General features: G+C 55.7%; 1 protein-coding gene across 1 annotated transcript; it reads left to right on the top strand.

The window, feature by feature from the left end:
• Positions 1-462: 462 nt before the first annotated feature.
• GPR143 (G protein-coupled receptor 143) lies at positions 463-13,595 on the top strand (the record flags this gene model as incomplete). The annotated part of the gene is made up of 9 exons (XM_081115268.1): positions 463-730; positions 2,892-3,001; positions 4,112-4,206; positions 5,651-5,743; positions 6,598-6,707; positions 8,226-8,334; positions 11,392-11,509; positions 12,595-12,838; positions 13,501-13,595. 9 exons carry the CDS (start codon positions 463-465, stop codon positions 13,593-13,595), a joined length of 1,242 nt encoding a protein of 413 aa, XP_080971394.1.
• Positions 13,596-17,328: the final 3,733 nt, after the last annotated feature.

The raw sequence follows: 17,328 nt of genomic DNA, 5'->3' as shown, positions 1-17,328 counted from the left end.
ATGATAAAGCATTGTTTTCGCGCAGCCCACACCAGTCCCCGTTCCTGGTCGTGCGGTGCCTGTAAACCTTCTGATTAGAAACGGCAGAGCCCCCTCAGGAGAGATCAGGCTGGAGAGAGAGGCGGGCTTTTCTGGCAGATCAGTTAAGAGGAGATGGAGTTTGGGGGCCTCGATTCCGCAAAATCCAGCCCCTGGGAGGCTTGGTGAAAGGGGAGAAGGCTGACCCCCGACCTCTGGCGCCCCTCCCCCACCCCCTCCGGATCCAGCATCGCCCTCGTGAGGCCTCGTGGCCTCGCAGAGGCCGCAGGGGCCCCGCCGCGCCCGCGCCTTTTCTGCAAACTCCAGACGGGCGGGGGGTAGTGGGGGGAGCCCAGAGCACATGACGCCCCCCGCCGGGCCGGCGCACATGACCCAGGCGGCCCGCGGGTCCCGGCAGACCTGGGCCGCGGCCTCAGCACCGACATGGCCTCCCCGCGCCTCGGGACCTTCTGCTGCCCCACGCGGGACGCCGCCACGCAGCTCGTGCTGGGCTTCCAGCCGCGGGCCTTCAACGCGCTGTGCCTGGGCAGCGGCGCGCTCCGCCTGGCGCTCGGCCTCCTGCAGCTGCTGCCCGGGCGCCGGCCCGCGGCCCCCGCGGGGTCCCTCACCTCCCCGCGGGCTCCGGCTCGCGCCCCCGCGTCCACCCGAATCCTGCGCGCCGCTGTCGCCTGCGACGTGCTCGGCTGCCTGGGTGAGGCGCGCGGCCCCAGGGTGGCCCTGGTCCGGGCACAGTTAGGGCGCGCGGCCCGCGGGGGGGATCTGGTTGGTGCCTGGGTGAGGGCGCGCGGCCCGCGGGTGGGATCTGGTTGGTGCCTGGGTGAGGGCGCGTGGCCCGCGGGTGGGATCTGGTTGGTGCCTGGGTGAGGGCGCGCGGCCCGCGGGGGGGATCTGGTTGGTGCCTGGGTGAGGGCGCGCGGCCCGCGGGGGGGATCTGGTTGGTGCCTGGGTGAGGGCGCGTGGCCCGCGGGTGGGATCTGGTTGGTGCCTGGGTGAGGCGCGCGGCCCACGGGTGGGATCTGGTTGGTGCCTGGGTGAGGCGCGCGGCCCCAGGGTGGCCCTGGTCCGGGCACAGTTAGGGCGCGCTGCCCGCGGGGGGGATCTGGTTGGTGCCTGGGTGAGGGCGCGCGGCCCGCGGGTGGGATCTGGTTGGTGCCTGGGTGAGGGCGCGTGGCCCGCGGGTGGGATCTGGTTGGTGCCTGGGTGAGGGCGCGTGGCCCGCGGGTGGGATCTGGTTGGTGCCTGGGTGAGGGCGCGCTGCCCGCGGGGGTGGGGGGGGGATCTGGTTGGTGCCTGGGTGAGGGCGCGCTGCCCGCGGGGGGGGGGGATCTGGTTGGTGCCTGGGTGAGGGCGCGCTGCCCGCGGGGGGGATCTGGTTGGTGCCTGGGTGAGGGCGCGCTGCCCGGGGGGGATCTGGTTGGTGCCTGGGTGAGGGCGCGCTGCCCGCGGGTGGGATCTGGTTGCTGCCTGGGTGAGGGCGCGCTGCCCGGGGGGGATCTGGTTGGTGCCTGGGTGAGGGCGCGCTGCCCGCAGGGGGGATCTGGTTGCTGCCTGGGTGAGATCGTGGCCTGCAGGGAGGCAGGGCATCTGCGAGCTCAGGAGCACAGAGAAGGGAGAACCGGTTCCCTGGGGACCGGACAGGAGGACTAGAGGACCCGCGATCCACGAAACAAGACGGTCCCTAAGAGTTATGGCCAAGGACCTTAGCCAGTGTGGCTCAGTGGATAGAGTGTCGCGGGAGGATTGAAGGGTCCCGGGTTTGATTTCGGTCAAGGGCACGTACCTCGGTTGCAGAGGGAACATACAGGAGGCAACCAATCGATTTGTCTCTCTCACATCGATGTTTCTCTCTCTCTCTGTCTCTCCCTCTCCCTTCCACTCTCTCTAAAAATCAATGGGAAAATATCCTGGGTGAGGAGCAACAACGACAACAAAAGTTATGTCTAAGGGACATTTGTTTCTAAAAAATACAACCGTGTCTTTGTCGGTTGTGCAGCGGAGCCGGGCCAGGGCCGGGGTGCCTAGGAAAAAGCGCTGCCCAACCAAGAACCTCGACCTACACTTGAAGTATGTGTAGTGTTTGAGGAGGATTCCATATTGGGTCTAATGGGAATAAAGACTCACAAATAATAAGTGTCGGAAGGAAGTGGTCAACAGCGAATTTGTGAGATTCTTCAGTGCAGTTGTAAGAGGATGCAGCAAGTTTCTTCCTAAACTTCAACAGTGTGCTCTTTCTAACACTCTTTTCTGTATGAATAAGAGTTAACACGGACATTAAAATTATAGCCAAGCCCGAGATGGTGTCACTCAGTGGATAGAGCAGCCTGTGGACTGAAGGGTCTGGGTTCCATTCTGGTCAAGGGCACATGCCCCGGTTGCAGGCTTGATCCCCAGTAGGGGAGCATGCAGGAGGCAGCCAATCAGTGATTCTCCCTCATCATTGATGTTTCTCTCTCCCTCTCCCTTCCTCTCTGAAATCAATGAATATATATATATATATATATATATATATATATATATATAGCCGAGAAGTAACTGATTTGCTATTTCCATAATCACTTCTTAATGCCAAGTAAACACAAAATACAGGAACACGCTTATGGCTGATGGTGGTTTGTTAGACAGTCCATGCCGGGATGGCTTTGCCACCATCGCAGTTACTCTCTGTGCGCACATCAACATGGGCGTTACTTCCCTCTCTTTCTCCTCCCTTCTTTCTCTCTCCCTTTCTGTCCCATCTGCGAATCAATCTGTCCATCCATCCATCCATCCATCACAGAGCAACAACTCAGCTTTAGATCCACATCAGGATCGGGTAAAAAATGGGCTCATTCTCGCCTCCAATTCCCGCCCAGGTGTCATGGTCCGGGCGGCGGTGTGGCTAGGATTCCCTGATTTTGTTCAGACCATGAACGTGGGGAACGGGACGGACATCTGGCCTGCTGCCTTCTGCGTGGGGAGTGCGGTGAGTGCTCGCCCTCTGTTCGCCCCTCCTCTCTGGCTGAGCTCCTGATGTGCCCTGGTCCTCAAAGAGTCTCCCCACCCCTCCCCCCAACCCTCAGACCTAACTCCCTCCCCAGAACTGATGACCAGGGGCCCTGGGGTACGGCCTCTGTGATTTTAATGTGGCTTCTCCCTCCCTCCCGCTCAGCGCATGCGCATACAGTCCTGCAAGCCTTACCTTAGGCCAGCGGTTCTCAACCTGTGGGTCGCGACCCCTTTGGCGGTCAAACGACCCTTTCACAGGGGTCGCCTAAGACCATCCTGCATATCAGATATTTCCATGACGATTCATCACAGTAGCAACATTACCGTTGTGAAGTAGCAACGAAAATAATTTTATGGTTGGGTCACAACATGAGGAACTGTATTTAAAGGGCCAGAAGGTTGAGAACCACTGCCTTAGGTAGAGCCACAGTCAGAACCAGCTGGCTGAAAGGGAGAGAGGGAGAGAGAGGGAGGGAGGGTGGGAGAGGGAGAGAGAGAGGGGGGGAGAGGGGGAGGGGGGGGAGGGAGAGGGAGGGAGGGAGAGAGAGAGAGAGAGAAGAAAAGAAAGCTACTGACTTATTGGCTGCATTTTGCCTAATGAAATATATATATATTTAAATACACATGGTCCACCAAGATAAAGTCCAGTGAGTGCTCTCGGCCCACGGAGGTTGCCTGGACCCTCCATTTGTAGAGAATTGTCAGCCCCGCCCCCTCCATGGCTGCCCACTGCATCCCCGGAGTCTCGCCTCCCCTCCCCTCCCCTCCCATGAGAAGACCCTTCTGCCTGTCCTGCCCACACCCCTTCATTCTCAGCAAAAGCACTTCTGGCCCGGAGACCCTATGAGCCCTCGGGCGGTCTACGCCCCACAGCTGAACCCTCAGGGCTCGCGGGGCAGGCGCTGAGCAGACCCGGACAGAGGCGCACAGCTGTCCCCGCCACACCGCCCTGGTTTCCAGGCCTGCCCAGTGTGTCCCAGGCTGCCCTGTGCGCCTGCTGACGACAGAGGGCGGCGAGGTTCATCTCTCGCTTGGGGCAGCCTGGCGCCCGGGCCCTGGGCCCTGATGGCCACCTTCCCGCCCACAGGTGTGGATCCAGCTGCTCTACAGCACCTGCTTCTGGTGGCTGTTCTGCTACGCGGTGGACGCCTACCTGGTGATCCGGAGGTCGTCGGGACTGAGGTAGGCGGAGGAGGGGGGCCCACTCTGGTGCCCTGGCCCCGGGAAAGGTGTGCCGCCATTTAGCCAGGTCTCATCGCCAGACAGACACCTGCAGCCTCACCTCGGACAGCCCCTCCCCTTTGAGCCTGACACCCACCTCGGTTGCAGGCCGATCCCTGGTCCAGTGTGGGAGGAGTGGTGCGTGCAGGAGGCAACCCGTGGATGTGTCTCTCTCACATCAGTGTTTCTCTCTCTGTGTCTCCCCTCCTCCCTTCCACTCTCTCTGAAAATCAGTGGGAAAATATCCTCGGTGAGGATTAACAACAAAGATCCACTGTCTTGTAGTGAATTCCCGGAATTGTGCCGCCATCACCATCATCTAGTTTATGACGCTTTAACCCTCCCCCCCCCCCAATGTCTGTGCTGGTTAGTAGTCACTGTCCGTCCATTCTCCCCTCTCCTCAGCCCCCCACAGCTGCTAATCTACTCTCTGTGCCTAGATCTGCCTGTTCTGGATGTTTCTCATAAGTGGAATTATACGCTATACAACCTTTTGTGTCGGCTTCTTAAACTTCACATAACATTTCCAAGGTGTGTCCACGCTGTAGCATCTATCAGCGCTTCATTCCTGTTCGTTGCTGAGTAATATTCCACTGCAGGGCCGTGGGCACTTTATCCGTTTATCACTGATGGGCATGGAGGGGGTGCCATTGTGCGGCGATTAGGAATAGAGCTGCAGTGACATGTGGACGCAAGTGCTTGTGAGGACGCGCGTTTTCCGCTCATCCCAGGGTGGGAGCTCCGGGCGGAAGCCCCGGGCCATCGCGTCCCTGAGTATAACCGCTAAGGAGCTGCTTTCCGCGAGGTGCACCCTGTACTTTCTCAGCAGCTGGGAGCGCTGGCTCTGCGTTCCCGCGTCTGTGCTAACGACACGTGTTACTTTCTGTGCATGTGTGTGGCTTTGAGCGTGTCAGCCCTCCTGGTGTGCGCAGTGCTATCTCACTGTGGCGTTGGTTGGTTTGTTTTGTTTTGTGTGGGAATCCTCACCCTGGCTCAGACAACTGGATATCGACATAAAAAAGAATAAAGGTAGGCCTTTTCCTCACCTACACAAAGCATCTCTTCCACTCTCTCTAAAAAGTGGAAGAGCGAGGGAAAGACAGAGAAACATTGATGTGAGAGAAACACACCGAAGGGTTGCCTCCTGCAGGCACCCTGACCAGGGCTCAGGCCGGGGAGGAGCCTGCAACCGAGGTACATGCCCTTGACCAGAATCGAACTCGGGACCCTTCGGTCCGCGGGCCGATGCTCCAACCACTGAGCAACCGGCCAGGGCAAAATGGTTCTGTTTTATGAACTCCACCCCAGTAAAAAGAACAGCCGACGGGCCAACTAAAGCCACTCCTTGCCCGAGTGGGGAGCGCGGGCGTGGCTGCGCAGCTGAGGCGGCTCTCTCCTCTCCTAGCATCATCCTGCTCTACCACCTCATGGCCTGGGGCCTGGCCGTGCTGCTCAGCGCCGAGGGGGTGCTCATGCTCTACCACCCGTCCCTGTCCAGGTAAGGCAGCCGCTGCGGAAAGACGGCGCCACTTCCCCACCCGGTGCTCTGCATCTCCCGCCGCGACCCCCTCTGGCTCCTCCAACACAAGAGCCTTAGCCTTCCTGTCACTCCTCCTTCCCAGCCACCAGCTCTCCCCCTCTCACCTCCCGCACCCCCTCCCCCTCCCCCTGCTTCTCCCCCTGCTTCTCCCCCTGCTTCTCCCCCTCTACCTGCTCTTCCCCCTCCCACCTGCCCCTCCCCCTCCCCCTGCTTCTCCCCCTCCACCTGCTCTTCCCCCTCCCACCTGCTTCTCCCCTTCCTCCTTGGGCCTGAGCAGTCCTCTCCCCTTGGCCTTCACTTCTCCCCGCCTCTGCCATTTCCCTCTGCCTTATGCATCTCTCACCTGGTGAGCTCCTCCCGTGGGAGCACACCTGTGTGGCACCCAGCATGCCACAGGTGTCCCCGAGCCAACGGGAACCCCGTCCCTCTCCCTGGAAAGAGCCACAGAATGATGGCTCCCATGAACCTTGAGAACCGGCATCCACTGGCCGGCTCCCTGAGCGGCCTTGTCCCCGTGGACTGTGCGATTTTCCCGTGAGCAGAGACTGGGAGGTGGGGGGGGGGGAATCCACCACCCGGGTCCTTTCCATTCTCTCCGTTTCTGGGGGGAACTGCGGAGGCCCCAGCAGGGAGCCCCGGCGCCCGATCCACCTCCTTGCCAGCGACTCTGCAGTCCCCCAGCCTGCGCTGCTGTCAAGTTTCCTGGGGGCAGAGGCGGAAGGAATCCGGTATCTCCCCTCTGGCCTTCCTGCCTCGTTCCCAGCTGAGCGGCGTCCCCGGAATAACTCGGGGGGGGGGCCCCCCTCTGGCAGGTGCGAGCGGGGCTTGGAGCACGCCATCCCGCACTACATCAGCGCCTACCTGCCGCTGCTGCTCGTCCTGCTGGCCAACCCCATCCTGTTCGGCAAGACGGTGACGGCAGGTAAGGACAGGGCAGCGCCCACGTGGTGGCCTGGGGTCTGGATCGTGACACGTGCTGTCCTTCTGGAATGATCCGGGGCGCTGGCCTCACCCATCGTCCTCTGAGACAGAAGCAGGATATAGGGGGGCAGTGAGCAGCTGTGTACACCAGGGAGCAAGCCACCGTGGCCATGGCTGCACGCGTCCTTGGCCAGCATCGCCTCCAGGCAGCACCTGCCGGCTTCCCGCCCCCCTGGGCTCCCCTGGCCGCCCCGCTGTGGCCTGGAGACGGAGCAGCTGGGAAACTGGAGGGAGGCCGGAGCAGAAGGGAGGGGGTGAGGGCCCGAGGGCCTGCTTCCTCCTAGAATGCACTTGGCCCCCGTCTGGTCTCAGCGGAGCAGGAGGCAGGAGGCAGGAGGCAGAGCACAGGAGATGAGTCCTGTGGTGCGAGGCCGGCTGAGCGTGGCTGTGGTCAGCAGGACGCACTGGGAAGGCATCTGGGCTGGGGCTGGGGCTTCATCCCCCCCCCCGCCCATCCCCTCCCCACGGCTCCGCCTCCCCACGGGAATCTCACCCACAGAGTGAGAACCAGGGCGGCCATGATGGAGAACTTGAAACGTGTTTTTAAAATCCTCACCCGAAGATATTTTCCATTTGATCTCCAGAGAGACTGGAAGGGAGAGAGAGGGGGAGAAACATGGATGTGTGTGCCGGGCCGGCATGGCCATGGCATACTCAGCCCCAGGGCGCCTTATGTGCCGCCAGCTCAGCCAGGTTCGGTGAGCCTGAGAGGGGGCGGTGAAGGATGGAGAAAAGACAGACAAGAGAAAAAAGCTGGGTCTGGGTGGGACGCTGTCCTCTCTGGTGGAGAGCTAGCGACAGCGCCACGGACTACAAGCCGAGTCTTTATTTTATAGCAGATGCCACGAGGCAAAGTCAGGGCGTGGTCAAGATGTTTACAGCGTTCTCGTGGCTTCCGACCCTACTCAACTACATGCACCTGAACTCTATCAAGCCCACGTCACTCAGGCACGAGGGGCCGTGTGTTCGGACCATAGGTTCATGCTCACAACTACAGCTGTTGGCTGTAATTGCGCTGGGAGGGCCCTGCCCTCCAAGCTGGGACTTGCACGTGGCCGTGAGGGGACTGTGCCCTCTCCTTGGTCCGAGGCTTGAACCTGTCCGAACACTGCAGCCGCTCCCCACAGAGGTGAGAGAGACACATTCACTGGTTGCCTCCCACACGCGCCCTGACCAGGGCCTGGGATAGAACTTGCAACCCAGGTACGTGCCCTTGGCCAGGAATTAAACCTGTGACCCGTGGACCAACGCTCTGTCCACTGAGCAATGCCAGCTAGGGCTCATTGTTATCACAGAAAATGTAAATCTTTAAAACGTAGCTCCTGAACTAGTAAAACTCAAAGTCCGGTTTCATCAGCGCTGAGACGGAGGTCATCAGGTCGCGTAAGATGTTACCATTGGGCTCTGCTCCAGGGCTCCCTGCTGCGTCCTGAGCATCGCGCATGCCCTCTCTCCACAGTGGCCTCGTTACTAAAAGGAAGACAAGGCGTCTACACGGAGAAGGAGAGGCGGATGGGAGCCATGATCAAGACCCGATTCTTCAAGATCATGCTGGTTGTCGTTGTCTGGTAACCTGTCTTCTGCTCCTTGTACTTGCCACTGGGAAGGGACATGCAGGCCCCTGGGCAATTTGCTTGTCCACGAGGGACCTGAGAGTTCTAGAGGAAGAAGTCTTTATATATATATGTATGTATGTATTTTTTTATTGATGTCAGAGAGGAAAGGAGAGGGAGAGAGATAGAAACACCAATGATGAGAGAGAATCATTGATTGGCTGCCTCCTGCGTGCCCCCTACTGGGGAGGAGCCCAAACCCAGGCATATGCTCTTTTTTTAAATTTTTTTTTTTATTGATTTCAGAGAGGAAGGGAGAGGGAGAGAGAGAATGAAACATCACTGATGAGAGAGAATCATGGACCGGCGGCCTCCTGCACGCCCCCCAGTGGGGATCGAGCCTGCAACCTGGGCGTGTGCCCTTGCCAGGAATTAAACCCAGGATCCTTCAGTCCGCAGGGCGACGCTCTACCTATTGAGCCAAACTGGCTAGGGCTAGGCATATGCTCTTGACCAGAACAAATCCTGGACCCTTCAGTCCTCAGGCCGCCCCTCTATCCACTGAGCCACAACAGCCAGGGCCCAAGGGAGGAGTCTTTGGAGAGGAAACCTTTAGCTCTGGGCTAGCGGCCCTTCCAGGAAATGCACGCAGGACAGAAGGCAAGTCCACAGCCCCTCAGCCTCTGCAAAGAGTCAGATCCACAGAGATGGGACGGGAAGCCCTTAGAACACAACCCCGGCTTCACAATCCCAGCCCCAGCATCCGGGTGCCCCCTGCCAGGTTACCATGGAAACACAGCATTGGCCCTGCATTCTCAGTCCACCCACTCGTGTCAGTCTTGGCACCAGCTGCCAGTATCTAAGAAGCTCCAAGGGTGAGGGCACAGCTTTGGTGGGACGCGTCAGAGCTCAGGCCAGAAGGGTAGAGAGCAATTTCTCTCTCCTCAGTTTCCCCCCCGCAGGCCTTCTGCCCAACGTGGACGCTTTGAAATAGACCTGTGTTGCCCTGGCTGGTGTGGCTCAGTGGATAGCGCATCAGCCTGTGGACTGAAGAGTCACGGGTTTGATTCTGGTCAAGGGCACATGCCTGGGTTGCGGGCTCGATCCCTCATAGGGGGTGTGCAGGAGGCAGCCGATCCATGATTCTCTCTCATTATTGATGTTTCTCTCTCTCTCCCTTCCTCTCTGAAATCAATAAAAATGTATTTTTAAAAAAAGAGAGAGAGAGAGAGAGAGAGAGAACTAGACCTGTGCCCCATGCACGGCAGCAGGTTACAATCAGAAAACCGATTCACCTAACTCAGCAGATACTGCAGGCAGGCCTGATGGCAGCTGGATGGCTTGGCTTCCTGGCCCTACGGGGCACATTAAGGTTCAACCATGAAATTCCAGCAAAGGTAGTCAGTTACCATTCTTGTTGTGTTTATGCAAACATCAGGATAAATTAATCTTGATTTGGCTTTTTGATAGCCATGGAGGAATTTTAAGAAGAAAAATCCTATTTCAATAGAAGTTGTTAAATCTAAAATGGTTTCTTTCCCTTCCACCAGACCATTTGTTAAGCGTATAGGGATAGTTCAGTTGATAGTTCTGTGTGCCCACTACGGGTCTCTAGCAAAGGTGAAATAGAAATGCAGTCCGTCTCATGATTGAGCCGGAAGTTCCAAGACAAGGGGGAATGAAAGGGCGAGGACTACGCCCTCCACCTTGCCCCAGGGTAAGGGCTACGCCCTCCATCTTGCCCCAGGGTAAGGGCTATGCTCTCCATCTTACCTTGGCCATGTGCTCAGCAAGGCTTCTTCCCGGAAGCCAAGCCTCTGCTAGCCAACACCCAGGACTTCTTTAAACTAACCAATGACAATCAAGGGAAGTCGCCATAGATATGACCACATCCTGTGTAACAAGACACCGACTTGCGCCTGGCCAATCGGCAGGGCCCACAGTCCTTTCTCCTCCCCTCACCCCAACCCCCTATAAAACCTCTCTCCACACAGAGTTTTCCCTCTCTCTGCCACTTGGCTTGCTGTTTTGTCGGTGAGTGTGGTGGACGGGGAGCTCAAGCTAGCTTGAAATGAAGGACTCTTTGCTTTTGCATCGGACTCGCTGGCTCCCTGGTGGGCCTTTGGGAATCTTGAAATCTGGGCACAACAGTCATCTCCTCAGGGAGCTCTTCTCCAAGGAGCTCTGGGCCCGAGATAAGAACACAGATAACAGGGGCACCACCAGGGGCCGCTCTCCACCCGCAGTGGCCTCCTCTACCTTCAGACTCAAAACAAGTAGAGCATTTTTCTCTCCCACTTCGCAGTACATAAAAGTGCCCACTAGGTGGGGATAAAGTGAAAAAAAAACAAAAAAGAAAACCCTTAGCTGCCGCAAAGCAACGTGTCCCAGGCAGGCCTGCCTTTGTGGGCGTGGCCACTCATGCGATGCCAGGAGGCTCGGGCACTGCGAGGGGAGGCGTCATTATTTCTCTTAAAGCCTCACGAGCTGGCCTTGCCCGTCTCACTGCCTCCCAACAATCACATCAAAACATTCGGACATCAGCCCTAGCCCGTGTGGCCCAGTGGATAGAGCGTCGGCCTGTGGACCAGTGGGCCCCAGGTTCCATTCCGGTCAAGGGCATGTACCTGGGTTGCAGGCTCCTCCTTGGCCCAGGCCCTGGTCGGGGCTCGTGCTGGATGCTTGTCTCTGTCTTTCCTCTCTCTTCCGCTCTCTCTGAAAATCAATGGAAAAATATCCTCGGGTGAGGGTTCAAACAAACAACAAACAAACAAACAAAACATCTGAACATAAATGTCAGATAAGGTTTGCTTTGGTCTTGGTCCAAACCATATGCCACGCTTCGAACGAAGACCAACTTTGGGGTTGATGGAGGGTTTGTCTGTCTCTGCGTGGGACGGGGAAGCAGCTGTGGGTCTTCTGTCAAATTCTGATGGGGGGGCAGTGCTTGCGGCCACCCCGGGAGGACCGTGAGCTCTGGGGAGACACGCCCCCTGCCCCCAGTGCGTAAGCACGCCCTCTGCGGCTGATGTCCTCACCGGGCGGGCGGGCCGGCCATTGTCTTTCTCACAGTTGGTTGTCGAACATCATCAATGAAAGCCTTCTCTTCTATCTGGAGATGCAACCGGACATCAACGGAGGCGCTTTGAAATATGTCAGAAATGCGGCCAAGACCACGTGGTTTATTATGGTAGGTCAGTCCTGATTTTAAATTTTCCTCTTGCAAAATAAAACCCAGCCCTGGCCTATGTGACTCGGTTGGTTGAGCATCATCCCTGCACCGAAAGATGCGGGTTCCATTCCTGCTCAGGGCACATGCCCAGGAGGGGCGTGCAGGAGGCAGCCTGTCTTTGTTTCTCTCTTATCGATGTTTCTCTCTCTCTTCCTCTCTCTGAAATGAATGTAAAAATACGTTTTAAAAGATTATAAATGTAGCCCTGGCTGGTTTGGCTCAGTGTGTCTTTCTCATGTCGATGTTTTTTTTCCTTCCGCTCTCTCTGGAAATCAATGGAAAAAATATCCTCTGGTAAGGATTAAAAATATATATATAAACAAAAAATTATACTAAATACAGCTACATAATGACACACATCAAAATATATTGGCTAGAAATACACGTGATGGTCAGGTGGAAGCACATTGGTGCCCCCCCTACCCCTGCTTCCATTAGATTGCGTTTATAATAAAGACACAAACACGGGCCGGACCCGTGGCTCAGTGGTTGAGCATCAACCTATGAACCAGGAGGTCACGATTGGATTCCTGGTCAGGGCACATCCCCAGGTTGCAGGCTTGATCCCCAGTAGGGGGCGTGCAGGAGGCAGCTGATATGATTCTCTCTCATCATTGATGTTTCTCTCTCTCTCTCTCTTTCTCTCTCTTTCTCTCTCTCTCTCTCTCTCTCTCTCTCCCTTCCTCTCTGAAATCCATAAAAATATTTAAAAAAATACAAACAGGAGCTCTCAGTGGAAAAATACACTGTGTCCTACACAGAATTGATTTTGATGGCGCTTCAAAATCGGAGGAAATCTGATTGGCAAGGACTTGAAAGTAAGACCAGCGCTCCTGCCTCCTCCGGGCTGTGCCTGGCAGTGGCTTGGTGCCTTGGCTCAGCTCTTGTGTGCGTACCGCACAGAAGTGAGGACCGGTTCCCTGCCCCAGGTGGCCTCAGGAGTCTGCCACATCAACCGGCTCGGCCACTCCAGGCGAGGCCAGCAGGGGGCGCGCCGCCTGCTGCCTGTGCTCACCTCACCAGGGTCTCCCTGTCCCCTCCAGGGCATACTGAATCCCGCCCAAGGGTTCCTCTTGTCGCTGGCCTTCTACGGCTGGACCGGATGCCGCCTGGACTTGCAGTCTCCCAGGAAGGAGATCGAGTGGGAGCCCATGACCAGCTCGGCCGCCGAGCGGGCCTGCCCCGCCCACCAGGGCCCCTGCGCGCCCGGTGACAGCCCCGCTTCCAGGAAGGTGGCACGTGTGGGCCGGCACACATCCGACGAGGCCCTGAGCATGCTGTCTGGAGGTGAGGCCCCGGCTGCGAGGCAGGCGAGCTGCGGGGTCCAGGGCTCCCCCAAGGCCCGTCAGCAACCAAGGTGAGGTGGGATGGAGGTGGTGCCTGTCACCTCCCTCACGCCCGTCGGGGTGTACATGGAACGTCACAGTGCCCCCTACTGATGCCAGTCTTGTAGTTGCTCATCTGCCTCTCCTTTCAGCATTTAAAAATATATATTTCTGATTTCAGAGAGGAAGGGGGAGGGAGAGAGAGAAACACCAATGATGAGAGAATCATGGATCGGCTGCCTCCTGCACGCTCCCTACTGGGGATCGAGCCCACAACCTAGACATGTGCCCTTGACCGGAATCAGACCTGGGACCCTTCAGTCCGCAGGCCAATGCTCTATCCACTGAGCCACACCGGCTAGGGCAAGACCTTTGCTTTCATTCTACTGATAACCCACTGCTCTCCCCCAAACCACGTGGCATCATCCACGAAAGGACCACTTGGAGGTGTCTGAGTGTGACAGAAGGGGGTCTCCCTCTCGTGGGGCACCTCCTGGGGTTGAGCGCAGGCGGGCAGGCAGCCACCCCACGCACTGTGATCTCGTCCACGAACACGTTGCTGAAGCTCATGCAATGCCTCCCAGGACACGACACCATCACAGCCTTCTCTCTTTTCCCCTCCAGGGTCTGATGCCAGCACAATCGAAATCCATATTGCAAGCGGGTCCCGCCAGGCGAACGAGGTTGAAGGTGTTCCCCAAATCCAGGGAGACCTGTGAGAGAGAAAGGGCCTACCCCCCATCCTCCGCTCTACAGCCCTTGTTCCTCAGAAGTGTTCTCACCTTCCCAGCGCCTTTGTCAAGGTGTCCCTCCCCCCAGGCTCACTCTCATCACCATGTCAGAGCATCTTCCCGAGGGTCCTCTTTGTGAAAAGAGAAGCGACGTGCGTGCCCTTGGGAATGGAAGAGTGCCTTGTAGGCCAGTGACTTCCGACCTCTGCGCCACAGGAATATGTACAACATGCAATACCTGACTGTTTAGTCAGGGGCGCCACCCCTTTCCCTTAGTTTGTCAAATTAAAAAAATGACAACAGCGAACACAATAGCCGTCAGGTGTCATTGAATCAAAAGTATGGCTATTTTCTTTGTCAGATGGGCAAAATATATATTTTTGGGGGTCGCCACCGAATTTTATGTGCCACAAGATGAAAAGGTTAAATATCACTGTTCAGACCAAATGCTCAGCAGCATCTGTACGCGCTGTAATGTAATGCCACGTCCAAGTCCCTGGGAAAGTTAATAAAGTCATTGAAACCAGGCTCCCAGTCTGTCTTGGGTTCCTTCTGAACAGCACTTCTAGCAAATGCTCTTGGGTAAAGTTATTGATGATGCCAGAAGGGCAGCCAAGTGGAGAAGCAGCTGAGGTGCAGGGCATGTGGATGGGCTGCGCTGCATGTTCTTCATGCACCACCAGAGGGCGCAGAAGAGGCAGCTCCCATCAGGAATTCAGCCTTTGGTCCACACATGGGGCTGCCTGTTCTTCATGCACCACAGGAGGGTGCCAAAGAGACGGCTCCCATCAGGAATTCAGCTTTTGGTCTCTGTGTTGGGCTGCATGTTCTCTGTGCATTACAAGAGGGCTCAGAAGAGGCAGGTTTGATCAGAAATCCAGTGTTTTGGTTCATGCTGTTGGAGATCTCTGTATCAGATAAATTTCTTTTAAAAAATATATTTTATGGATTTTCTACAGAGAGGAAGGGGAAGGGATAGAGAGTTAGAAACATCGATGAGAGAGAAACATCGATCAGCTGCCTCCTGCACACCCCATACTGGGGATGTGCCCACAACCGAGGTACATGCCCTTGACCGGAATCAAACCTGGGACCCTTCAGTCTGCAAGCCTACACTCTATCCACTGAGCCAAATTGGTTAGGGTCAGACAAATTTCTTATCTCCATTTAATTTATCTCTTCTGGAGAATTTTCTTGTTCTTTCATTTGGGGGTTGTTCTTTTTGTCTTCCCATTTGGGCTGCCTGTTTGGGTTACTGACTTAATTATAACATCATCCTCCAGTGGATTTATACTGCCGCCAGCTACATTGGGGTCTGAGACTGCCTACACTCAGGCCTTCTTTGATCTCCACCACCATTCTGAACTCTGCTCCTCCTGTTACATATATATACTAGAGGCCGATGCACGAAATTTGTGCAAGGGTAGGCCTTCCTTCCCCAGGCTGCCTGCACCGGCTTCCCTCTGGCACCTGGAACCCGGGCTTCCCTCGCAGCCCCAGCTTCGTCCGGAAGGTTGCCTGGTCTAATTAGCATATTACACTTTTATTATCATAATAAAAGCTTAATATGCAAATGGTCATCATGCCATAACGTTGATCAGCAGGGACCTGAGGCTGCGTGGGACCAGGCCCGGGCGGGGGACCTGAGGCCACGCCCCCAACTCTGTGCTGGGACGTGAGGCTGCGTCCCCTGCTTGGTGGGGCTTGACAGGGGTGGGGCTGGCCGGGTCTTGGTGTCGCCCAATGAGGGTGGGGCCGGCTGGACACTTCTATTATAGAGAAAGGGCAAACAGCAATATTAAAATATTTCCTCTAATAAATTCCCTTTTAATGTGCATGAATTTTGTGCACTGGGCCACTAGTAGATATATAATGTGCTAACTGAACAAAAGATCAATGTAGTGTACTATTTAGCTATATTCACTTATGTAGAGAAAGTTAATGTTATATTGTAAATAACTTTTAAATTTCCTGAACTGGCTTTATTCTTCATGTGCACAAAGTATTTGTTTTGCCACCCTAACCAGTTTGGCTCAGTGGATAGAGCATCGGCCTGAGGACTAAAGGGTCCCAGGTTCGATTCTGGTCGTCAGGGGCAGGACCTTTGCGTCACTTCTTAGTGTTCGTGGGGACAAGTCACTTAAGAGCATCACTGCCATTTTCTATTTGGTGAAGTCTCTATTGAAAAGTGTATTTGGCTCAATTTCTTTTTCAAAGCAAAAAACTCCATTATTTCTATATCACGGCTGCGGGCACATCCCCAGTAGGCGGTGTGCAGGAGGCAGCTGATCGATGTTTCTAACTCTCTATCCCTCTCCCTTCCTCTCTGTAAAAAATCAATAAAATAGATTTTAAAAATATATATCTGTTGTGCCAAAGCGAGTAAAAAGTAAACTGTTCCCGTTTGGAAATGTTATAGGATAAATGGGTATGCTCTGTCCAATGATCCTGTTTGTCTATAGCTCAGACTATAGGTTATTTTGTAAGAAAAAAAAATGATCCAAACCTTTGGTAGATACAATGCAGTTTTCAGAAAAATTTGTATTACAAATATATCTCCCTTAGTTTTCAAGAGCCAAGGCATGTGAGATAGCCTCCCTCCCAGCCAGTTAGGGAGAAACAATCTTGAAAGACAGGAACGCACTTCATTTTCCTGTTTCCCATCCCAGGATTTCAGTTCCTTACTCCCTTCTCCCCTTCCCTCTATGGCAGCGGTTCTCAACCTGTGGGTCGCGACCCCTTTGGCGGTCGAACGACCCTTTCACAGGGGTCGCCTAAGACCATCCTGCAGATCAGATATTTCCATGACGATGCATCACAGTAGCAACATGACAGTTAGGAAGTAGCAACGAAAATAATGTTATGGTTGGGTCACCACATGAGGAACTGTATTAAAGGGCCAGAAGGCTGAGACCCACTGGTCTACGGTATGATTGTGTCCCATGAGGTTTGTTTAGAAGGTGCTGACGTTCATCTTAGCGACATGAAGTGTGAAGTGCTCCTTACTATGTTTTACAGGGAGAAGCTTTATCGTGAATATGCTGAGCGCGTTCAGACTTCGTTTCGAGAGTAGGCGAGAGCTGAGGAGAACATCAAGTTCCCAGGGCAGAACCTGCAGGTTGGTATCAGGCTGAGGTTCATGGTTAGTTTATTGTAAGCAGGTCTCAAGGAGGAGAGAGAGCCTGTTCATATCTTAGACCAGTGGTCGGCAAACTGCGGCTCGCGAGCCACATGCGGCTCTTTGGCCCCTTGAGCGTGGCCATGAAGTTTCAATCGCCCTGTATGTGCGCGCCCGCACGTGGTATTTTGTGGAAGAGCCACACTCAAGGGGCCGCAGTTTGCTGACCGCTGTCTTAGACCCATGGCGTAGAGCCAGGTCCCGTTCCCATTGCCGGCTATGTGGTTGGGCCCTATGTGACCACAGAAAAGCAGAGCAGCCCAGGCATCCACCACACTCAGAAAAGTCCTTCGTCTCTACTTCCTCTCGTGCTTGTCATCCTTGCAGTTTCAAGGAACGGAAATTTGCCAACTTGCAACAGAGGGATGTCTCGGTTTATCTCAGGAAGACCAGAGGGGTGGGTGGTTAGCTTCCGGTCCAGCTGCATGTGCCTGGGCTCAGGTTGCTCAGTTCGTGTCTTCTGGGCTCTGCCTCCATCGCCTTCCAGGCTCTCTCCATGGGGTCAGATTCTAGGCCCCCAATCCTAGATTCCCCACCAGGTTG

Source organism: Myotis nattereri (genome assembly GCF_964212035.1).
Source record: "Myotis nattereri genome assembly, chromosome: X".
Taxonomy (NCBI): Eukaryota; Metazoa; Chordata; class Mammalia; order Chiroptera; family Vespertilionidae; genus Myotis; species Myotis nattereri.
This window is presented reverse-complemented; position numbering and strand designations above follow the sequence as displayed.